This window comes from Schistocerca piceifrons, chromosome 5, assembly GCF_021461385.2.
Source record: "Schistocerca piceifrons isolate TAMUIC-IGC-003096 chromosome 5, iqSchPice1.1, whole genome shotgun sequence".
NCBI classification, from domain to species: Eukaryota; Metazoa; Arthropoda; class Insecta; order Orthoptera; family Acrididae; genus Schistocerca; species Schistocerca piceifrons.
The window spans coordinates 474,752,102-474,778,108 of record NC_060142.1 but is presented as its reverse complement, the minus strand read 5'-3'; the positions used below and the strand labels follow the sequence as shown (position 1 = coordinate 474,778,108).

Genomic DNA, 26,007 nt, shown 5'->3' with positions numbered 1-26,007 from the left:
CTACGGAATCCAAACTGATCTTCCCCGAGGTCGGCTCCTACTAGTTTTTCCATTCGTCTGTAAAGAATTCGCGTTAGTATTTTGCAGCCGTGACTTATTAGACTGATAGTTCGGTAATTTTCACATCTGTCAACACCTGCTTTCTTTGGGATTGGAATTATTATATTCTTCTTGAAGTCTGAGGGAATTTCACCTGTCTCATACATCTTGCTCACCAGATGGTAGAGTTTTGTCAGGACTGGCTCTCCCAAGGCCGCCAGTAGTTCTAATGGAATGTTGTCTACTCCTGGGGCCTCGTTTTGACTCAGGTCTTTCAGTGCTCTGTCAAACTCTTCACGCAGTATCATATCTCCCATTTCATCTTCATCTACATCCTCTTCCATTTGTATAATATTGTCCCCAAGTACATCACCCTTGTATAGACCCTCTATATACTCCTTCCACCTTTCTGCTTTGCCTTCTTTGCTTAGAACTGGGTTTCCATCTGAGCTCTTGATATTCATACAAGTGGTTCTCTTTTCTCCAAAGGTCTCTTTAATTTTCCTGTGGGCAGTATCTATCTTACCCCTAGTGAGATAAGCCTCTACATCATTACATTTGTCCTCTAGCCATCCCTGCTTAGCCATTTTGCACTTCCTGTCGATCTCATTTTTGGGACATTTGTATTCCTTTTTGCCTGCTTCATTTACTGCATTTTTATATTTTCTCCTTTCATCAATTAAATTCAATATTTCTTCTGTTACCCAAGGATTTCTAGTAGCCTTTTTACCTACTTGATCCTCTGCTGCCTTCACTATTTCATCCCTCAAAGCTACCCATTCTTCTTCTACTGTATTTCTTTCCCCCATTCCTGTCAATTGTTCCCTTATGCTCTCCCTGAAACTCTGTACAACCTCTGATTCAGTCAATTTATCCAGGTCCCATCTCCTTAAATTCCCACCTTTTTGCAGTTTCTCCAGTTTTAATGTACAGTTCACAACCAATAGATTGTGGTCAGAGTCCACATCTGCCCCTGGAAATGTCTTACAATTTAAAACCTGGTTCCTAAATCTCTGTCTTACCATTATATAATCTATCTGAAAACTGTCAGTATCTCCAGGATTCTTCCATGTATACAACCTTCTTTTATGATTCTTGAGCCAAGTGTTAGCTATGATTAAGTTATGCTCTGTGCAAAATTCTACCAGGTGGCTTCCTCTTTCATTTCTTACCCCCAATCCATATTCACCTACTACGTTTCCTTCTCTCCCCTTTCCTACTACCAAATTCCATTTACCCATGACTATTAAATTTTCGTCTCCCTTCACTATCTGAACAATTTCTTTTATTTCCTCATACATGTCTTCAATTTCTTTGTCATCTGCAGAGCTAGTTGGCATATAAACTTGTACTACTGTAGTAGGCGTGGGCTTCGTGTCTATCTTGGCCACAATAATGCGTTCACTATGCTGTTTATAGTAGCTTACCCGCACTCCTATTTTTTTTATTCATTATTAAGCCTACTCCTGCATTACCCCTATTTGATTTTGTATTTATAACCCTGTATTCGCCTGACCAAACATGTTGTTCCTCCTGCCACCGAACTTTACTAATTCCCACTATGTCTAACTTTAACCTATCCATTTCCCTTTTTAAATTTTCTAACCTACCTGCCCAATTAAGGGATCTGACATTCCACGCTCCGATCTGTAGAATGCCTGTTTTCTTTCTCCTGATAATGACATCCTCTTGAGCAGTCCCCGCCCGGTGATCCGAATGGGGGACTATTTTACCTCCGGAATATTTTACCCATGAGGACGGTGGTGGTGGTGGTTAGTGTTTAACGTCCCGTCGACAACGAGTTCATTAGAGACGGAGCGCAAGCTCGGGTTAGGGAAGGATTGGGAAGGAAATCGGCCGTGCCCTTTCAAAGGAACCATCCCGGCATTCACCTGAAACGATTTAGGGAAATCACAGAAAACCTAAATCAGGATGGCCGGAGACGGGATTGAACCGTCATCCTCCCGAATGCGAGTCCAGTGTGCTAACCATTGCGCCACCTCGCTTGGTCCCCAAGAGGACGCCATCATCATTTAACCATACAGTAAAGCTGTATGCCCTTGGGAAAAATTACGGCCATAGTTTCCCCTTGCTATAACAATCTAAGCTTTTATTAGTGATTTGAGGTCCAGCTCTTTTTCAATATAGCTATGACAATTTACAACTATATTGCCAATGATTCCTAAGTCTACCCTTGTTCTGTGTCTGACCTGCACCTTTGGAGACTGAAGCCCTGTTTATACTTTCTTGAGACCCTTTATTTAACCTAACAGTATTAGTGGTGAGCTGCTTGACACAGTCATGTCAATTAAATATCTAAGCTTAACATTGCAAAGCAATATTAAATAGAGCAAGCACATAAGGATGGTAGTACAGAAGCTGAATAGATGACTTCATTTTATTTGGAGAGTTTTAGGAAAGTGTAATTCATCTACAAAGGAAACTGCATAGAAAACACTTATGCGACCCATTCTTGAGTATCACACAAGTGTTACGAATCACCACCAGGTCCGATTAAAGGAATAAATCAAAGCAATTCAAACATGAGCTGTTATATTTGTTACCAGTAGGTTCAATCAACACATGAGCATTATAGAGATGCTTTGTGAATCCCTGGAGAGAAGACAACATTCTTTTGGCAAAAGGCTATTGAGAAAATTTAGAGAACAGGCATTTTCAGCCAACTGCAGAATTATTCTACTGCAACCAATGTACATTTCGCGTAAGGACTGCAAAAACAAGATACGAGAAATTAGGGCTCATACAGAGGCATACAAACAGTTATTTTTCCAAAGCTCCATTTGTAAGTGGATTAGGAAAGGAAATGACTAGTTGAGGTACATGGTACCCCCTGCCATACACCTTACAGCAGAAGCAGGTGTAGACATAGATGAACCTAAAAAAACTGCACAGACCACTCCATACATCCCCTGCTATCCATACAGACGCCTTCTGTGTGTAATGGGCACTGTGTGTAATAGACACATGACCTATTAAGCAGAACCCAGGACCAGTTCAAGAACATTCTGTCCCACAAGTGACTCATCATTTGGAACCCTCCCCTCCCTCCTTTCCCCTCGTACCCTTTTGTCCATGTCAGTTTTCACTACTAATTGTGAAATGTACCGTATGTGAATCTTGCACTTAGGTGCCCCTGGTTCCTTTCTCAGCTTGGCACCCAGAGTAGTCACTATTAATTGTCATATATCCAGTACAGATATCTTACAATTGTGCTGCATCTGACATCTCTCTCAGCTTGGTGCACAAAGCTATGGCTTGTGTCATTGTGCCTTAAACCACCCCTGGCAGAAACCTACCTTCATCAGAAACCTGCCTTCATCATGCAACCAAGACTGGCTATCTTTACCACTTCAGATAGCAACTGGAACCAAGAGGCCACCTCTTCCAGTCAAAAGCAACACACATCATTAGCACTGACATCAGCCACCACCTGCAATTGGCTGCACCCTGTGTACTTCGTGGTATCAAGAAGGACCCATTCTACATCTGAGGTGACTCCCCCCTGGTATCCACAAAGAGTGCACTTGGTTTTATTCCTGTCCTTGGCAGTCATATCCCTAAGATTCTTCATCACATGTCTAACAATGAAACTCTCAACTACCAATAATCCCCATAGAAGGGCAGAACTGAATATGTCATGTCTTTTTGAAACTGAGAGTGCAAACAATTTGCAGAAAATCACTCAATAAGAAGTTTAAGAGCATTATTTACCATTTCTTCTGTTGCCATGTATGTGTTTCAACTGATAATGATATCAGTGTGACAAAAAAAGAACTAATTTTGCTTGTTGTATAATATACAGATGCTTATTTACACATGCATGAAACAACAGTGGATATAAGATTTAGTCTTGTGGAACCACATAAGTGATTTCTTTCCACACAGAGTAATCTCCCCTGCTTGCATTGGTTGTATCCTTATATACAATTTTCTTTATTCTTTTGACAATATTATGAAAAGGAAAGTTGCTACTCACCACGTAGCGGAGGTGCTGAGTCGCAGATAGGTACAACAAAAATAATGTCAAAAATAAGCTTTTGGCCAGCAAGCAAACCACACACACACACACACACACACACACACACACACACACACACAAATGCAACTCAACACACATGACTGCAGTCTCTGGAACTGTGTGGCTCCAGTTGCCAGAGACAGCCTTGCTGGGCAAAAGCTTATTTTTAACAGTCTTTTTGTTGTGCCTATCTGCAACTCAGCACCTCTGCTATATGGTGACTAGCAAAATTCCTTTTCAAAATACTGTTACATTCCATCTTGGATTTTCCTTTATTCTTTTGGTTAGATATGGCATTATCCATTACTTGGCTGTACCACCAATGTCATAAAACATCAGTTTATTTAGAAAAATATTGTGATCACACAGTCCGATACTTTAGATAGGTTACAGAAAATACCAGAAGATGCTATTTTGTCATTTAATTCTTGCAAAATTTTGTGAGTAAATTTGTAAATGGCATTCTCTATGACTGTATGGCCCAATCCACACAGAAGTGGTATGGCAGAGATGCCGGCACTGGTGTGACAGGGATGTGGTGTGAGCAGGACTGAAATGGCACCGTCGGAGAGGCACATGACAGTCATGCTACCCTTGTCCTGCATTCTCCCAGTATTCCCAGAATTTATCACTTCCTGCATTGTCTTCCAATTCTTCTTGAACAATACCACTGATACACTAAACCTTAATCAAATTGTCACTTGAAGGCAGAGCACCCTTTCACCCTCCTCGCCATGAGCAAAGGCTCCACTACCGTGGTACTCGACAATGAGAAGTATGTGGCAGAACAGCAACAATCAGCTATTGGACACCTCAACATACCGAACTGTTCCTTGTGACCCTGTACCTTCCAGTGAGGCTGAGCTTCAGAAAATCTTTAAAACTCAACTTCCCTCACAACTGCATCAACAGAGGCAATTGACTCTTCCTCTTCCATGAATCCACACCTTCTCCATGGTTCCCAAAATATACAAAAACAACTACCCCACCTGTCATACTGTAGCTGGCTCCAAAGCAACCATCAAATGCCTCTCATCTCTCATAGACTAACACCTCCAGCTCATAAAACAGAGCCTGCCATCCTACATAAAAGACACCAACCATTCTTGGAACCTGAAAGTCTCTCTAAAATCTTGTTTATTATCAGCCTAGTCAATTTCATCCTTACCTGTCTACTTCAGTTTGAAGTGCAGATCTACAAAACCATCCCAGAGATTATTATGGGAATTACAATGTCCCTGTGACATGCTAACCTTTTCATGGGCAACAAGGAAAAGACATTCCTAAAGACTAAGAAGCTGAACCCTCTGACTTGGCACAGGTTTATTGATGACATATTTGTCGTCTGGACACACGATAAAAGAGAACTGCTCACATCCCGCAATGACTTGCCTCCCAACTCAGATTCACCTGCCTCTTTTCCAAAACCAAAGCCATCTCCCTTGATGTTGACCTCCATCGCATCAAATTCCACATCCAAACCTCAGCCCATATAAGATCTACCAATGAACAGTAACATCTGCACTTTACAGCTGCCATCCCTTTCACATAATCACTCCTCTCCATGGCTAAATGTATTTGTGCTGTTCACAAAACCCTCAACACTTGCATCAAGGGGCTACTCAAACTTGGACAACAAATAAGACCTGATAATTCTGCGTATGGGGAAGAAGACAATGTCATAAGAAGCTCCCGAGAAACTGATAGTGAATGGGAGGGAGAGGTAGTTGAGCGTCTCACAGCAACTACTTTTCTTTATTCTCGGTTGTAGTTTAAGTGCAGTTTTTAAAAATCAGTAATTTACATGGACTAATATTCAAATACTTAACACACTTTGAAATATTAAGTATTTTCAAATTTATAAGGCTCCATACAATTAAATTCCAACATTAAGTTAAAAACACAGAATTCCTTGAGATTCTACAAAATTCCTGAAATATCCTGAGATTTTCCTGATTTTTCCAGGTAAAATGTAATTTCTTGAGAATTCCAGGTTTTCCAGAAGAATCACTACACTGTATACCAACAATCTCCCCAACACTTTTCCTTCCTGCAACTATCCCACACACACCACACACACTGAGTGAGGCGGCACAGTGGCTAGCACACTGGACTTGCATTCGGGAGGACGAAGGTTCAATCCCGCGTCTGGCCATCCTGATTTAGGTTTTCCGTGAGTTCCCTAAATCACTACAGGCAAATGCCGGGATAGTTCCTTTAAAAAGGCACGGCTGACTTCCTTCCCCATCCTCCCCTAATCCGATGAGACCAATGATCTCCCTGTCTGGCCTCCTCCCGCATACAAGCCAACTATCCCACACATCTTATTCACTAATAAATCTCTTGAGCAGTGTCCTCCTCTCACTCTACAAATAATACACCTCCAACTCCTCAAATTACAAATTCTGCCTCCCTTCCCACTAAAGTTCCGATTGCCTCAATACTGTACTCTACCAAGACTATGACTTTCTCCGCTCAAGCCCTGTAGTGAGATACCTTCCTCCTCCACACACCAACCACCATACCATTCCGTCATCGTCCTAACCTCTTTAACAAGCTTACTGAACCATATGGCATTCCCACACCATTATCCCAAGCCCCAGGTTTCTATCTCTACAAATGTCCATGTTGTAAAACCCACCATTTACTACTTTCTCCATCTTCACCACTGGTAAATCCCACAACATAGCACACAGAAAAACATGTGAAACCATGCAAGTTGTTTACCATTTTAAATCCACTGACTGTGTTTTATATAAGTATGACCACCACCAAACTGGCTGAGCACATGAAGGGACAGAAATGTACTATTCATCTTGGAGACATCCAGTACACAACTGCAGAAAATACTCTGTAACATAACTCAAGAGACCTGATTGCCTGCTACATCACACAGCCTCTTTTGTTCCAGCAAGTACCAGTTTCCCTGAACTCTGGGGGTGGGGCTGTGGGGAGTTGCTGTATAACATCTCATCACCCTCCTTGACTTAACATATAATCAGCCCTGCTCCCTGCTTCATTTTCTTTTTTACTGGTTTGGCCTACTAAGGACCACAAGAAATAACTTAATGTTCTTTTTCTCCTTTCTTTCTTTCCAGTAATTTTTCATTTTGTCCCTATATTTTTCTCTTCTTTCTTCTGTCCACACTGCACCTAGTTTTACCTTTCTTTTTCTTTCTTTTCTCCTGGAAGCCCTTAAATTATTTTACTTTTGCTCTAAACTTTTCATTTTCTTCCATTTACTCCTCTGTTACTTCCATTTCCCTCAGGTCTTCTTTAACTTCTTTGATCCTCATCATTGATGTTTTTTGGTTTCTGTCAATAAGTTAAAAATTATATTTCAAACAATGGAAACCCCATGTACGAATATCAACAATATAGAAAAAGATAGATTGCTACTTATGTCAAGAAGACACCTATGATGATTACCTGTCATCATGCTCTGAAATGAGGGACATCCTATCTGAGATACTTCCCACCCCTCCTAAAGTGGTGTTCTGACACTTACCCAACCTCCACAACATCCTAGTCCATCCCTCCGCCATTCCCAATCCCAACCCCTAGCCACAAGGATCATATGCCTGTGGAAGGCACACGTGCAAAACCTGCCCAATCCTGTCCTGTCACAGGTTTAGCCTACGCGATCAGGGGCCAGGCCACCTGTGAAAGCAGCCATGTCATTTACCAGCTCTGCTGCAATCATTGCACAACTTTTTATATTGATATGACTACCAACCAGCTGTTCACCAGAATGAATGGCCACCACCAAACTGTGGCCAAGAGCAAAGTAGACCACCCAATGGCACAACATGCAGCTGAACATAACACACTTGTTTTTAATGGCTGCTTCACTACCCGAGCCATCTGGATCCTTCCCTGCACCACCATCAGCTTCTCTGAACTACGTAGATGTAAGTTATCCTTATAACACATATTCAGCTCCCGTAATTATCCTGGCCTCAAACTAGCATAACATACTGTCCCCACACCCTCCACCCAGCAGTTTCCACCCCCTATGTCCTATTATCTCCTCCCAATTCTCATCTCCTACCCTTTTTATTTGAAGCCCCCTGCTAATGCATCCACCCATCTTTCTCTGCTCCTCTCATTTTTTCTTCCTTTTTTCCCCACCTCCCTGTCCCACAACCTCCTGACACTGTGCCTGTTGGAGTCTAGTCCGTGAACACTCCACCAGACAGTGTGCATCTGTCTCCCCACCCGTACACTACTATCCCTTCCCCTTACCCATCCCCTCCAGATTACTGTTTGCATCCCACGTGATGTTGCATTCTGGCCTGAAATATAGCAGTTGGCAGGTGTGTGTGCTTGAAGTGTGCTTCGTTGTGTGTGTGTGTGTGTGTGTGTGTGTGTGTGTTTGTATGCCTCTCTCTCTTTATTGACAAATACTGTGGCTGAAAGCTACATGTGAGTGTCTTTTAATCAAGCCTGTTGACTTGATGTATCTTCTTTATGGCAAGTAACAATCTATTTTTGCCTACATTATTATTTTATATAATAATATAAATTATTTTTGTTATTCTTTTTTCATCTAGCCTTGTTGATATTCTTGTTGGGTGATTCGGGTGTGCCATTTCGAATTTAAAACTGAGATTGATACATCCCACAGTGTTATTTTTCCCCCTTTATTATTATGTATTTTATTTTTTACGCACTTAGTTAATCATCATTTCTTTATCTCAATTCTCTGCTCTCCCAATCACTCACTCTGTTAGCCCCCTCCCCACACCATCACTCTTCAGCTTTTAATTCCACTACTTATTTCACTTCTCACTTCCGTGTTTCATTCTCATCAAGTCTTTGTATCATCTCTGAAATTGCCCCCTTTATTATTATGTATTTTATTTTTTACACACTTAGTTACAACATCATTTCTTTATCTCAATTCTCTGCTCTCCCAATCACTCACTTAGTTAGCCCCCTCCCCACACCACCACTCTTCAGCTTTTAATTCCACTATTTATTTCACTTCTCACTTCTGTGTTTCATTCTCATCCAGTCTTTGCATCATCTCTGAAATGAGCTGCCATAGTGCTTACCAATATACTGTCTTTGACCTCTCAGTCTCTGTCATGCCTCCCCCTTCACCTACGTTACCCCTCATCCTCATAACAAGTCAGTCCCTCTCTTCTTTCCAACCAATACTTCCATCCTCCCTGAGAAAGGACCTAATTGCTGTGAGGGCTGGGGTTAGGGAGGTTTTTAAATGTCTATTGACATCATACACTGTCCTTCAAATGAATGGCGTTTTTGATGAGTATGTGTTCTCAGTTACCATTCACTTAATAATATTTCTGTTATTTGCACTCTTTTCACTAAATCATTATATGTTAATTACATACCATGCTACTTTACTTTTATGTTTTGAATTTTTAATGGATAGGTTTACTGACACGCCTTTTGGTTTTTTTACTAATTGCCTGTACTTCCAGTACTGTTCTGAACATGGGGAGAGAAAAATGATGTCTATGGGGAGAGAAAACTGGTGTAAAGACCAACTCTACTGCCTGACAAAGAAAGCGTGGCAACCAGAAGGAAAAGAGGAAACATAAAGAACTTTACAGGTTCAGAGGGCATATGAGGTTATTCCAGGAATTATAAAATCAAGTCAAAAAATGAGCACATTTATAAGTATGATGAATGACAATGCACCCCCCCCCCCCCCCCCCCTCCTGGCACACAACTGTTGTAATTGGGTTCTGCCACTGGGAAAGGGTTGACATCTGAGTTGGTCCCCCATATGGTCTATAGGAGAATGATATCAGGACCTCGCTGGCCGTGGGAGTATCCTCACATCACACAGACCATTCAGGTGTGAATGAACATTGTCCTGTTGAAAAATGGGTATCATGGTGCTGTCACATGAGAGGTAATGCATTCTCATAGGATGTCCATGACATTACATTGTGCTGTCAGAGTTCCCTCAATCACAACCAGCCGAGACCAGAAGTCATACCCAACTGCTCTCCAAACCATGACATCAGGAGTAACACTGCTGTACCCCTCCAAAACACTGGAAGATTGGGATAGCTTCCCAGGGTGCTACAATATTCATTGACAATAGTTGTCTGAGGTAGTGCAGAACCACGATTTATTGCTGAATACAATGTGGCACCATTCACCAGGTAGTCCTTGCTTCCTGATCACAGTACCATTCCAAATGCAACTGTGTGTGTTATGGCATTAACAGCAGCAGGACTGGGATGATAATTCCATAGTCAGATTGCTGCTAGTCTCTGAGCAACGGTGCAGGATGACATAGAATGTTGCAAGAAGTCAATTACTAAATCTTGGATGGCAGGCACAGATGTGAATAGGTTACTATGTGACTGGTGCAAATTGTGGTGATCATTCCTCATGGTGGTCAGATATAGTTGACTAGAACCTTGACGATGAGTATGCTTGTCCTCAGATTCCCATGGTATCCATCACTGGACAATTTCACCTTCAAAATGCCCATGAGTTTGGAAACCACATAATTCTACCCACTGATGAAATGGAGACCCACAATGAGGTCTTGTCAAATTGTATCAGATGCTGATAATCCTGTATCATCTGATTATGCTTCATCTCCATGCCTTCACAGTGATTATCCAACATATGACGCTGTTCACAACCCCTCATATAACCTACCAGGCCTGGCAACAACACTAATGCACTCTGGTGGCTGTTCTTCCTGTCACCCAGAGTAGCAAATCTTATCATTTACATATACATCAATGGTGCGTATGTGTACAAAGTTATGAGACTTCCTGTCAGATTAAAACTGCGTGTCGGACTGAGACCTGAACTTAGGACCTTTGCTTTCTGCGGGCAAGTACTCTACCAACTGAGCTACCCAAGCATGACTAATGACCCATCCTCACAAATTTAATTCCCCACCTTTCAGTACTGCCAGGAAGTTTCATACCAGCACACTCTCTGCTGCAGAGTGAAAATTTCATTCTGGAAACATCCCCCAGGCTGTGGCTAAGCCATGTCTCCACAATATCCTTTCTTCCAGGTGTGCTAGTTCTGCAATGTCTGCAAGAGAGCTTCTGTGAAGTTGGAAGGTAGGAGATGATGTACTGACAGAATTAAACCTGTGAGGACAGGTTGTGAGATGCACTTGGGTAGCTCAGACGGTGGAGCACTTGCCCACGAAAGGCAAAAATCCCGAGTTTGAGTGTCGGTCCGGCACACAGTTTTAATCTGTCAGGAAGTTTCATACCAGCACACACTCTACTGCAGAGTGAAAATTTCATTGTGTACAAAGTTACATTGACCTTGTCTTCTGGACACCTCACTTTCTTGTCAAGCAGTGTATAAGGCTATGACCAACTACATGTCCCATCCTTGCCAAACTAGACCTGTAAGTATGTACTTGCACATAATTATGATTTACACTTTTTGCTATTAAATTATCAATGTCTCCTAATAACAGTGATGCATGGACAAATAAAACTACTGCTACTATTTACTACTACCAGCTTAAATAATATGCTGCAAGATGTTATGGAGACATTCTGTATAAAAAGGATAGGTAAGCAATGGTAGCCAGTGGTATGCTTGAGGTGCAGTGGAGGAGGAGGGGTGGGGGGAAGGGTATCTGTTACAGACAGCTTCATAAGGCTGTAAACAGAGCCAGTGTTCACTTCAGTTTCATCCACAGAAGCACCTATTTTTTCCCCAGTATATAACCACTCTTACCTCAAATTTACTCGTTTGCATAATTCACATCATAGAGACTGCTTGAATTGTTGTATTGTGTATTGTCATCAGGTAAAAAGTATTGCCTGCCAAGGTCACAAATAGAATTATCTGTGTAAGGAGACAAAGTGTTTGTCTACCACACACTGTAGTCTATATTTCTCTACAGACTACATTTTCAGTAATCTTCCAGAAAACAGAAGGTGGATAGTAACAAACCACATATTTTCAAGGCCAATTTGAAAGCTTTTCTCTTGATAACCTCTCTTACATCTCAGTTAAATTGTGATTATTGTTATTGTAACTTACAAATATGAACAGAGTTTAGAAAGTAGTCTTATCACTATGCTTTTATTAATCATTGCAGAGCAGATGAATGCACTGTTCATAAGATGTGTGAAAAACATGGTACACGTCAAGTGCTGTCAATTTCCTTTTTGACACTGTATCACAGTGAACACCCTGAAATAATAGAATTGCTTTCTCTTCAACCTACTTATGATAACTGATGGTATTACTGACATACATATTTGTATGTGAAAAGTTGCCAAATTTGTTCCTGTTCTCCCTCCACCAAAGCTACAATGTAATTTACAAGCTATCGTATAAGAGTTCTTGCTTGTACAATTTGAATACCTCAACTGTTATAATGTTTGTTGTCCTTCAAAATCATACTCTTGCACTTTAGATACTATTATCTGTTATCTAGTGCAGATCCCACTATAGTGTTTGGCAATGTTTGAAAGTTGAACTATAATGTCAAGGATGTTATTTATGGGTCTATGCACTGTCAGATTTCCAAACTAAGTTATTCTTAATTAGCACCATACCCTAACTTTACATAGAACAGGATCATGACCTTATCCTGCTTTCAAAGCATCTGAATTTCATGCTTAATGTAGCTGAAGAAGGTGTTACTTATCAACAGACGTACAAAATTTATAACATATTTTACCTGAAGTTACTGTTTTAAGTAATAATGCTGTTGTAATACTTAAATATACATCTACAAATACACTGAAGTGCCAAAGAATCTGGTATAGGAATGGATATTCAAATACAGAGACATGTAAACAGGCAGAATATGGCACTGCAGTCACCAATGCCAATATAAGACAACAAGAGTCTGGCGCAGTTGTTAGATCATTTACTGCTGCCACAATGACAGGTTATCAAAATTTAAGTGAGTTTGAACGTGGCATTATAGTCAGAGCATGAGCGATGGGACACAGCATCTCCAAGGTAGCGATGAAGTGGAGACTTTCCTCTATGACCATTTCATGGGTGTGCTATGAATATCAGGAATCCAGTAAAATATCAAATCTCCGATATCACTGCGGCTGGAAAAAAGATCCTACAAAAATGGGACCAGCAATGACTGAAGAGAATCATTCAACGTGCCAGAAGTGCAACCATTCTGCAAATTGCTGCAAATTTCAATGCTCAGCTATCAACAAGTGTCAGCGTGGGAACCATTCAATGAAACATCATCAATATGGGCTTTTGGAGCTGAAGGTCCACTTGTGTATCCTTGATGACTGCATGAGACAAAAGCTTTATGCCTTGCTTGGGCCCGTCAACACCGACATGATGATGTTCGGATGAGTCTCGTTTCAGATTGTATCGAGCAGATGGACAAGTATGGGTATGGAGACAACCTCATGAATCCATGGACCCTGCATGTCAGCAGTGGACTGTTCAAGCTGGTGAAGGCTCTGTAATGGTGTGGGGTGTGTGCAGTTGGAGTGATATCGGCCTCCTGATATGTCTAGATACAACTCTGACAGGTGACACCTTCGTAAGCATCCTGTCTGATCACCTGCATCCATTCACAACCATCATGCGTACCAACGGACTTGGGCAATTCCAGCAGGACAATGAGACACCCCACACATCCAGAATTGCTACAGAGTGGCTCCGGGAACACTATTCTGAGTTTGAACACTTCCGCTGACCACCAAACCCATAAGACATGATCATTATTGAGAATAATTGGGAAGCCTTGCAACATGCTGTTCAGAAGAGTTCTCCACCTACCTTGTACTCTTGTGGGTTTATGGACAGTCCTGCAGGATTCATGGTGTCAATTCCCTTCAGCACTACTTCAGACATTAGTTGAGTCCATGCCACGTTGTGCTGCAACACACGGGGGCTCTACATGATATTAGGCAGGTGTACCAGTTTCTTTGGCTCTTCAATGTAATACAGACTGTTTCCCGTTAACAGCATACAATTCCACTGCTTACTAATGGGCAGTTAGTTCATTGCTGGAGCTAAAATCCTTACCCGAAATGGATTATTGAAAGTCAGTGAAGCACGTTCACAGAAATTAAACTGGTTAGTGATCTTCTTGGGTTTCATTGGCACAGGAGCTTCAACTACACTGTCCTTCCTGTCATCTCCTTCACCTTCTCCTTCAGGTTCTGCTTCTCCTGCTTCTTGTTCACCTTCTTGCCCCGCTTCCTCACCTTCAGGCCCTTTCTCACCACTTTCTCCAGCTTCTTTTTCCCTTGTTCGTGCACTTGCTCCATCATCTAAAACCGAAGCATTCATAAAAGTTAACATGTTTTATTTTGTCTTGCAACTTGAGAAAGAATTACAACATATTTATTCATTTTCCAAACAGGGAAGATTATAAGAATATCTAAAAGGGAACAAATGGAAGTGAAAATTATTCCCTTCTGAAGTGATTGTAAAACAAGGTCTACTGTAGTTTCTTATCATTATTATGAAAACAATCTCAAACATTTTTCTTATGGTAGGTAAAGAGGGTGCATGGGTGAAATGAATTTAGTTGCTATTAGATGTAATAAATGGACTGTGTCAATTATAATGAATCTAGTCATCAAAAACACATTCATTCATTCATTTAACAAAAAAAGTTTTTAGCAACACATGTTCTTTTCACCATCAGTTATTTTCCTTTACAGAAAGTATCCCAAGAGTTGCTTGAGTTAATGAGTGTAAGACTCCAATGCATTCCTAGTTACCTCACATAGGAAATTACATAGGAAGCTCCTTTACATTGCCTGGAGATGTTGCTACTTACTGTTGATACATCAGTTTAAGTACAAGACTTTTTTTGTATCTGATGGGCTTGGAAGCCAGTGGAAATGTTTCAGTTTGAGATACTGTTTGGTAGAATTTAGAAGCTCTATGTAGACTACAGATAATCTTTTAATGTATGGTAATTTCTTATGAAACAGCACAACTAAATGCTGGAAGTTGCTCACAATATCTCTCTATTCATTTCCTACAATTGCTTAGTGATAAATATTGCTGACCACTCATAATTTTCTTATGAATCATTTTCTGTTATGTTAGAATTAATATGTAAAATAATGAGCCACCTATGTTATACATTACAGAAGTGTCTGAGGAGTGACACCCTGTCCAATAGTGATAATAATAATAATAATAATAATAATAATAATAATAATAATAACAGTGTCATACATTATCAGTGCACTATTTGTGGAATATTCAGCAAAGAAGTAGCTGGCTAGCAGCAGGCAAGAGAAGAACACACAACAAATTACACTGAGTGTCCAAAATTCATGAGAATGCAATTGATGTGAGGAGTCAGTCATCCACTACTAAAACATATGCAGTGCATTTGTCTCCTTAAGGTTCTAATAAAAATAGACTCCTGATGCCCCACATTCAAGTCAACAATGGGCTGGCTAACAGTAAACTGTCAATGAACCCATATGACTCTACCAGATATTATGTGACATCCACCAAACACTTGTGGTTGTCCTGTGTGATGATTTATGCTTGTGGAAACATTGTCTCTGGGATACTGAAAATTCACTCCCATGTGCTATTGACCTCAGAAACCAGAATTCTTGTGTAAACTCTGATAGGTTGTGACCCATGCACCATTATCATCCCACATTCAAAGTCAGTTATCTCTTGATGTGTTACAGCATGCAATAGAAAACTATTCATAATCAGACAGTTCAGAGGTCAAGCACATGGTCTGATTCCACATGTATGCTTTGACCCATGATATCCTTTGTGATGTTATGAATTTACATTGCAAAGGATGTAAATGGCATGTTTGAAATGTTAAGTGTGGTGGTCAAAGTAACTGGTGTAAACTATTACGTTTGTAAATAATGCTGTTTATTCCGAATATTTCGTGATGTATGGAAGTGGTTAGAGTGGAACCTCAGTGCTTAAACCACTGTTAGAGAAACTAGTGGTGATTATATTTATATTCTTGTTTCTCACAAATATTTAACTGTTTCTTTCCACATCTGGCATGATTTCTAAGGGCAATTTCAGGCAGGAACCTAAGAGTGCAACTTAATTTTTGCAAGTGAAACAATTAGTGAGTATAATTGTAATGTTGTTTCTTACAATTATTTGCCTGTTTTTGTAATTTGGAATGTTTGTCGGGGATGAGTTTAGGCAGTAACCTAAGTGTGTAATTCAAATGGTTGCTAGTGAAGTGAGTCATGACCTTGTTTATAATCTTGGTTCTTACAAATATTGGGCAGGTTTTTTTTCCCCAAATGTGACACTGTAGAGATACAGGGTATTTCAAGTGGACTATTTTTATAGGGGTCATGCTGTCATGGGTGGCTCATTCTTGTGGTGGCTGTACTTGTTTGTGATGTACTTTGCAATAGTGGTTTAGCTGAAAGAGATCAATTCTTTGGTATTTATTGGTTATTTATTTGTCTTTAATTTTTGAGCTGTTAGTTTTAGTTCATAGTTTGTTGATTTTTTAGACTTCATGTTTGTGTTTCTTGTTTGCCTTGCAGTTATGCTTGAATATTTTGTTGTTTGCAGTACGGTTTGTTTGTTTGTTTGTGTGTGTGTGTGTGTGTGTGTGTGTGTGTGTGTGTGTGTGTGTGTGTGTGTGTGTGATTTGTGACCAACCTTCACTGATTTGGAATTCTATGATCTATAAGTACATTTTAAGAGCTTTTTCACTCATTGTAAGATTGTATTTTGTTTTTGGTAGGAAAATATCTTTGAAATGAGGGTTTTCAAATTTGTGTTGGTTAGTTTCATTTGTTGTGAAGAGGGAGGGTGGCTCTATAGATATGTGTGTTTTACCTTTATATGTGCAGTTAAACTTGCAGTATTGGTTTTTATGGTTGTGTATGGGGTTTTTGAGCTATATAGTCAAGTGAAATATTCTAGTCCAATTGTGTCATTTTTGGATTTTTTGTTGTTGTTTTGTTTGTTCTGGGGAAGGTTGAGTGTTATTTTCCGATTATGTAGTTGTTTTGTAGTGAGTGTCTGGTATCACTGTCTTCCTTTGAGCTATACAGGTCAAGCGAAATATTCAGTTCCAATTTTTGCTTTTCTGTATCTTTTCATTTGGTTTATTCTGGAAGGAATTTGTGTATATCATGATTTTCCAATTTTTTTGGTTGCTTTGGAACAATCTTAAGTTTGGTCTTTTTTTTATGTTTGGTTTCAGTCGTAATAGTCTATATTGTGGTCACCATGTTAAAGGGTGGAATTGGCCTCTTATTAAATGTATCTGTGATTGTCTTTGTAACACTTGTAAAGCTGTTTACTCAAAATATGACATCAAGGGGCAAAGCAGATGGCTGGAATCAGACCCTGCTCTAACCCCTGGACCAGATATTGTTTCTACACTTGTGCCATATGCCACATCTAGCTGCAGCACTGTACCTGACACCTCTTTAGATGTGGCAATCTTCCCGCGACTTTTGGCCATTCAGTTTACAAGTACAAGGTAAATGGATTTTTCAGTCTATTATACTTCTCCTCAATGGAATAAAATACATCATCAGCCACAAAAGTCGATCCCACCACAACTTCTATATTTACAGCAGTTACATGCTCCTCTGGGCAAATAAAGAGTGTTTCTTATAGTAAATATTACTGGTCAAAACTAAAAGAAAAAAATCCCATAAAAATACAGGAATTTTACTTGTGTTGCAAACAGACAGTATTCAGTGATGCAGGCTGACTCTCTGTTGTTCACTGCTCATACTGCTTTGATCATGTCTGTCTCTCTACTTAAGTACTCTTATTGTGATGCTGTTGTCAGACCTAACACTTGCAACTCACTGCCTCCAACATCACCCATTCCATACATATTGCTTGAGATTGTGCTGGCATCAGAACAGAATCAGTGGCTTCATGGAGTGTGTATGACATAAAAAGTGAGGTGCATCCTATTATATCAAATGAGAAATGGCAAACACAGTATTCTGTTATGAATTAACTGATGTGTTAATTGATAGGTTCGAATTGTGTATACTGAATGATACCTTTACTGTCACATTCCACCTGTAAATAATAATGATGATGATAATAATAATAATTAGTGTTGTTCTGGAAACTTGCAGGCACAAGATCATTCTCAACAATGAAAAGGGACTGAAGAAGACCTTGCACTGTGCACATACTGCCTGTGGAGGAGACAACATTGCAACAAGTTAAGGATGATCCTAAAACAAGTGGTGTAAAACATTCTTAAATTGCAGTATGTTTAAGATAGGAAAAATAAAGAACTGATATACAAAATAAACTGTGGAAGGTGGCCATCCAAAGAAGTATATTACATTTAATGTGTTTTTAATGTGTTTCTTGACGGATTTCTGTCAGTTTTTAAGAGCAGGTTTCCCAAGAAAAAAATGTAGTACAGCACTAATAAGACATCAGGAAATCTGCAGACTGCAATAGTATTTAAATATCATGTGCAAGGATAAAGGAAATTAAATGAAATGGTTAGGGCAAACAAGGAAGTAGAACTGATGCCATATTACAAGAAATACTGTGCTATCTTAAGGAAAGTGAACTGCATCAACCACTCAGACAATAATATTAAATCCATACAGGGAGTAAAACAAGAAAGCATGCAATAGCAGTTAGGTAGCTAATATACTTAACAATCGTTTCCTGGAAGTAGCTCAGAGAGTTCATGTGGACTGTTCAAGGGATAAAGCAATAAAATACATGAAAGAAGGAATGCCATATACAAAGCCAAATCACAATTACTCCATTCACAGCCAAAGATACGTACATGAGGGTTGTTATACAGAGGGTTGTTATACAAGTTAAGAATGTTTTGATCTGATGAGTCATGCATTTCTCTATCCAACCCCCGCTGCCCTGTCACAGACCTTCCTCGAACATTGAGCAAGAATGATTGTTTACTGTTGTGCAGTTTTGAAATGTGTCACAAAATTAATAATCCTGCCAAGGTTCATAGTATAAAACTCTTTCTGAGTGCTAAACTAGTCTGACATATGAAGTTTCAGTTCGAAGATATTGCACTATGTTCAATGGGAGATGAATTAATATTCATGATGAAGTATGATCAGGCTAACATTCATTTTTGACTGACAAAATCAAATCAACAATTGGGTGGAAAAATGAAGACAGCAGACATTTCACTACTGAAGTACTGAACATTTGCCTAGGGCATTCTACACACTAACTTTATGACCACAAGAGAGACCATAAATGCTATGGTCTTCACCAACTACACAGTACCATAAAATGCAGTTGGATTCTTGTCCAGGGGCATTGTGCTGCATGATAACACTCACCCATATTCTGCTGCATTGAAGAAGAATTCCCTTTGTCAGTTTAAGTGGTATGTTTTTAACATCCACATTATAGCCTGGACTTGTCCCTGAATGATTACCATCTTTACCATAAACGGAAAGATTTTTTGATTATTAAACTCTGTAGAGATGACAACAAACAGAAAGAGGACATTAAGTGTCTGGTTCAGCAACTTGGCAACAATTGAATATGAAGAAGGCACAGAAAACCTTGTGGAGTGCTGCAACAAAAATTGGCAAGGATATCAAAATAAGTTGTTCTTAAATTTGAACAGTGACTGTGAGAAGTTAGCTAAGAGATCAGAATTTGTTGTTGTAGAGACACCACCCTACACCACTATGGAAACTGAATAGCTGGCACAATTTTAATGTCGACTGCTGTGTTGCCAATACCCAGAGGGTGCTTGTAATTGGGACTACCCTCTGATGAGACCATTCCAAAATCAGAAATATAAGTTTGCCCACTATGGAGCACACAGAAAGTGTGCTATCATATGGCTATGGACTGGACTTTGCTTTGGAATGTGGGCTTAAGATAGCTTATATTGTTTCCAAGGAGTATTCTATATATATCTCTTCATTGTGAATAACCCAAGGAGAGCCCCCATCAATAGTGTGTATAGATCACTATTTACAGAAGTTGTAAAATAAGTTTTCTTTCAGTACCTTGAATAATGTCTGGGGAAACTAATCTTCGTTGCTTTTAGAATGACTCTCACAGTTGACAATCGAAAGCAAAATATAACTGGATTTATAACACCTTAAGTAAAGCAATAAAATCAAACAATGGAAACTCCAGGTAGGAATAGCAGCAATGCAAGAAAATACAGATTGCTACTTACCGTAAAGAGGAGACGTCAAGTTGCAGACAGATGCAATTAAAAGACACTTACATAGAGCTTTTGGAAACAGCCTTCACCAATAAAAGAGAGAGAAACACACCATTCACACACACAAGCACTCATACCTCATGCAAATGCAGCTGTCAACTCTAGCTTCTCTGGCCAGAATGCCTGTTACTAAAATTGGTAATGCACATGTATGCAATATATTCAGTTACATATATAATACATCACTATCAAAGAGTACATTCACAAAAATATACCTTTATAAGAAATTTAGTGAGGTAGATGATAACTGCTGACCAATTCCACTGCTTACCTTCTTCTCAAAGATTCTTGAAAAGATTATGTACACAATAATAACACAGCTATCTCAAAATACGATAGTTAGTCTCAGGATTAACTGAAGCATTCAGTACTGCTTCCTCAACTCACAACCAAACTGCGGCCTTTCAACAAAACTAACCAAACTGCCATAGACCTCAGGATCTACTAGAGATCATTCAGTCAACATACTCTATGTATCAAAAACTAATACAGCCACAAAAAAATATTGTCAGTGCTCTGTTTTTCTGCTTGGTTATATATGACATCAAATGCCAGACAATTCTGTTACTGGACAAAGTTGACATTTGGCATGACCCTAGTCTCTAGTGGGATTACAGAAGGGGGTCAGTCAGTTGCAATGGGCACACAGGCTTCGACCAATGAGGGTACTTGTCGCCCACTGTATACTTTGGTGTACAGAAGGTGTTCATGCCTTTTGGCACAATAATTACAGTTAATAGCAAGGTGTGTGGCTTGAGAATGGACATGTCAGACTGAAACCAGTAACCACTACAGCTGAATTTTATATCAATGCAACTGAGACAGGCAAAATAAAAAAGTTATCCAATTTGCTCACACTGTTTTTCAATTTACAAAACGATCATACCAAATTTAAAAGACAAATTACACTAAATGTTAGTTTCTTTATTTGCTAAAAAAATAGTGTGCAATTTACAGTATTCTCCTACAGAAAGTTAAATATTACAGTACTGGAGACCTTGTTGGTAACTGCCTTCGATTCTATCTAACTAAAAGGATGAATCACGTCACATTACGAAACCCAAGGAGTGCACACAAGGAAACGGCACCTTCAGAGTGGGAAATACTCATTCCATGTTTATGACAGGAATCAATACTGGATCTGTTCTAATTGTTGTGATATATATGATGTGCCACTTCATAGATAAGGGAAAAAAATAGCTCCCTTTTCTCTTGATTCAATTATAATCAAGCCTAACAGTCAATTCAACTCATCAAAACATTAAATGAATTTTTCTTGAAAATTATCAATTATTAGTTTTATTTTAGGCTTTGCCAGTGTATGATGATACTGAAGTGTTCTCAGGTACTCACAAAGATAATGTAACCTAAACGACTCAATATTTCGGCAAGTTGATTTGTTACTGTCTTGAGGGGCTCATGATGACTGACCGGATTGTCTTCCATTGGGTACCACCTTTATACAGGATGATTCAGGAGGAATGCCACATAACTTGTGAGTGATTCCACATGTGAAAATAAACCAAAAAAGTCCTATGAAGATGTGTCTGATCTATTATCATTATGGAACTGGAGCAAGCTGGAGACTACACATATCCACAAATGATCATGAAGACAGGTGCTTATATTACTTACCCAAATGCTGTGTAGGCACTGTGGTGGGCAGAATAATGGTGGGGCAGATGACTGATCCATCCCACAAGAGATGTGGGGATTCTCCAACAGATGGCAGGACTGTGACATTGCACCAAGGCAATAGCTGCAAGCATACCCAGTGCGCAATTACGGTGTGGATAAGTGAGCAGTCGTGAGGCCATGTAAGTGTCATGCTTGAGTGTTGTTTAATTGAGTGTATTGGGTTTCTGTCTTGTTTAATTGAGCAAATTCATAGTGTCCTTGAATACCAATATGCCACATATGTTCACCCATGCAGAATATGCAAACAAGTTGTTTGTGTACAGGTACAGTAATGGAGTCCCTGTGCAGCTGTGACAGAATAGCAGAGTCATTTCCCTGAACGATAAACCTCCTGTGACAGGGTACTTCCCAAGGTTTTTCAAACATTATGTGAATCCAGAACACTACACTGTGTACATATAACATCAGAACATGAGGCCATCCAGTCAGTTGAGGAAAGGGAAGATATTATTGCAATGGTACAATGGAGTCCCACCACCAGTACATGGTGCATTAGTTATCCGTTCGATACTTCACAAACGTGAATGTGACGTATGTGACATTCTGAAGGCTTGTACCCATTACACGTGCAGGCCGTGCAGCATCTGTATCCAGGTGACTTAGTAAGCAGACAACGATTTTGTAACTGGTTGGCTGTACACAGAGACATCATGTAGTTCACTACACTTTATTTTACAGATGAAGCTGAATTTACATGCAATGGTATTATGAACATCCAAAATTATTAGGTATGGGCGATGGAGAACCTACATGACTCTATGGAAACAAGATTCCAAGTTAGGTTGTCAGTAAACGTCTGGTGTGCTATGATTGATGACCTGATGATAGGGCCTGCATTCCTCCCAAAATGTATGACAGTTGCAGAATATTCACATTTTCTGATAGAAAACATACCTGCACTTTTGGAAGAAGTGTCATTAGAGCTACGATGGCAAATGTACCTGAAACATGATAGATCGCCAATTCACTGTACCAGACAAGTATTCCAGTATCTGAACAACATGTTTCCTCAATGGTGGATTGGCCATGATGGACCCATTAACTGGCCTGCCATATTACCTGACCTAACACCATTAAACTTCTGTTTATGGGGCTGGTTAGAGGGAGATGTATAAACTACAAAGGTGGATAAACATGAAGAACTTGTCACTCACAGCACTAACACATTAAAGCCCACTGAGATGATTTTTGATGAACAATACAACACACCCTTCAACGTGTTGACAACTGCATTGAGATGGATGGTGGATTTTTTTGAACACCTCTTGCAGAATGGATAGGTCTCTGTCCCACTATTATTCTGTCTAACACAGCGTCTACACAACATTTCAGTAAGTAATATTCACACTTGTCTTCATAATCATTCATGGATGTGTGTAGTCTTGAACCTACTCCAGTTCCATAATGGCTGAAAACTGGACACATGTTCACAGAACTTTTTCGGTTTATTTTCACATGTGGAATCACCTCACAAATTATGTGGCATTTCTCCTAAATCACCCTGTTAATCTTGGGCAAGTAGTGATTGTGCATGGCTATACAAGTGAGGTAGAGGGCAAAGTGCACCAGTGGGAGTCAAGTTGTGATCCTCAGTCACTGTACTGCAACCACCAAGCCCTTGATGCTGCCGGGTTCGATGACACACATCTACATGGTGTGCTCTCAGGTCATAGTTGGCATGGCACAAGAGGATCTTTCCAATCTTTTGACAGAATGTTGTCATGTTTTGAGCATCTTCAAGGGTGGGACCCAACTCTTACCTAGATAGAAACTGCTATTTTTATTTATCAGTTCATCTTGTAGGTGGAGTTCTACAGATTATTTTCAGTGCAACCTCAAAATGTTTCAGCATGTTTTAACAACCTGGTACTGTTGTAATTCATACTGTATCCTTTGGAGACAGAATCCTTTGTGACAGTTGAGGTTGTTGATTGTTCTTTATCTGTGTGACACATGCTTCATGCATCTTTCTTGTGCCATCTGGATTGAGGGACCAATGTACATTTTCCTGCACTGGCACCAGATGTGGTAGACTCCTGGTTTCTAGAGAACTAGTTTGTTATTAACAGACCTCCAACCATCTGCCATCTTTGGTGGCAGGCAGAACATGCATTAGAACATTCTTCCAATGTTCACCGATGTGTTATCAATGTACAGGACAGAAAATATAGCAACAGGTTTTCTTTTCCCTCTGCAAGTTGCCGACTAGACTTCTTCCATTTCATAGTATGCTGGTTGTAACTGTTCTCCATGAAAACTGTCTGCAGCTGCTGCAAATATGTTGCTGTACTCTCTTAGTCAGAGATTAGCAAGCTCTGTGCTCTATGACAAAGCATGAACTAGGATGCCACAAAACTGTTAAAACAGGCCAACATATTTTGGGATTGTGTTTTAAAAAGAATGTGAAGACATAATGAACTGATGAATAAAGACAGCAGTTTCCCAGTAAGTAAGGCTTCATTCCTATCCTTGAGTATTAACAAAGCATAACAGTGTGTCAGAGATGCAACTGGGAACTGTGGGCCTCAGATTGACAGCAGGAGAGAGGGAAGGATGTGACATGGCAATTTAGGAAATGACATTATGAAATTACCAATACGAGGACAGACAATTAATGTGATTCACTAGACATGTATAGCACACATACATTGTATAGGGTGGGCAAAATCAAAGTAGCCTGGAAAACAGAGTTCCAGGGTACAAAGAATCACAGCGGAGGAAAGGAAATACAGTACTAAGTTGGCTACAGCAGATGTTGAAAGTGACCACCACTCATCTGTTGGCACTTTTGAGCTCTGGCCGACAAGTTGCTGAAAGTGGATCAACACTGGACTGCCGGAACTGCTGCCATCTCATACGAAATGTTCTGCTGCAGTTCTTGAGGGCTACGAGGATTGTTGCGAAACACCTTAGACACACTCACACCAGAAATAATTCATGAGAGAAAATAAATAAATGAAATAAATATTCCAATTTCTTTTAAAATACACTAAAAGTGAGAGGAACTGATGTTTTCCATTACAAAATTATGTCTTAAAATGTATTGCCTTGTGATCTATGATTTTCAATATCAATGAGACAAGTTTACAGAATCTTGATGGTTAGTGTCACATGCCAAGAGATGTCCATTACATTTTTGTCTTCCTGCTTTTAAAATTGTAATATGTGTACAAGTTATTAATACCACCCTCTTTATTTGAATACTAGATTTTTACCTGCAGCTTCACCCGTGTACCTGTATGTCACATGCATTGCACACCTCTCTTCCTCCCCTCTCTCTCTCTGTCCATCTCCTCCTCCACCATCTCTCTGTCCATCAAGTCAACTCCCCTCTCCTCTCTGTCCAATGCCTCCTGCCCCCTCTGTGTCCATCTCCTCCTCCTTCTCTGTCCATCTTTCCCTCCTCCCTTCTCTCTCACTCTTTTTGTCTTTCTCCTATGTCAGCCCATTTTCAGCACCATCCCATCCTAATGGGAACTGATTCTTAACACCACAGCACTTCTTTGCAAACAATAGACCATATGTATACCAAGTTTGGTTGCAATTGGTCCATGGGGTTAGGAAATGTGAAAACTACATTCATTCATTCATAAATACATACATACGTTTTTATAATATATATAGATATGATCACTTTTTTTCAACTAACATATGAGCCTCAAAGTAAAGTTCTATTAGAGATATTAAACACAGATACTGCACCGATTGTTCCTCCTTCTGCAAGTATCTGATGACGAGCATCCTCAGAGTCCTTGGCCAGACACGTTCCTTCAATACTGAGGAGAAATATTGTAGGCTCTGGTGGAGGAACAGGAACAAAGGAACGTTCTTTAAAGCTGAATTGTACTACATTATCAGGAACTTTACTGGTTACTGCGGTCAGAACACGTGTAATATCTTCCTTCTGTTCCTGTAGACAAACATATAAAAACCTAAAATTGATATCTACAGTCATGCATGCATTGTATAGTAATGCCAATTCAAAATATGTAAGATAATACACAATATAATAGAGGGAAACATTCCACATGGGAAAAATATATCTAAAAACAAAGATGATGTGACTTAC

General features: G+C 39.7%; 1 protein-coding gene across 1 annotated transcript in view; it reads right to left on the bottom strand.

The window, feature by feature from the left end:
• The window catches only part of LOC124799087 (dynein intermediate chain 2, ciliary), a 260,121-nt gene that overhangs the window by 169,957 nt on the left and 64,157 nt on the right, over positions 1–26,007 (bottom strand). Inside the window, exons 3-4 of the mRNA XM_047262625.1 lie at positions 25,641–25,848; positions 14,072–14,319 (exon numbers count right to left, since the gene is read on the bottom strand). Of these exons, the coding sequence (XP_047118581.1) occupies positions 14,072–14,319; positions 25,641–25,848 (456 nt within the window). The remainder of the gene's footprint in view (positions 1–14,071; positions 14,320–25,640; positions 25,849–26,007) is intronic.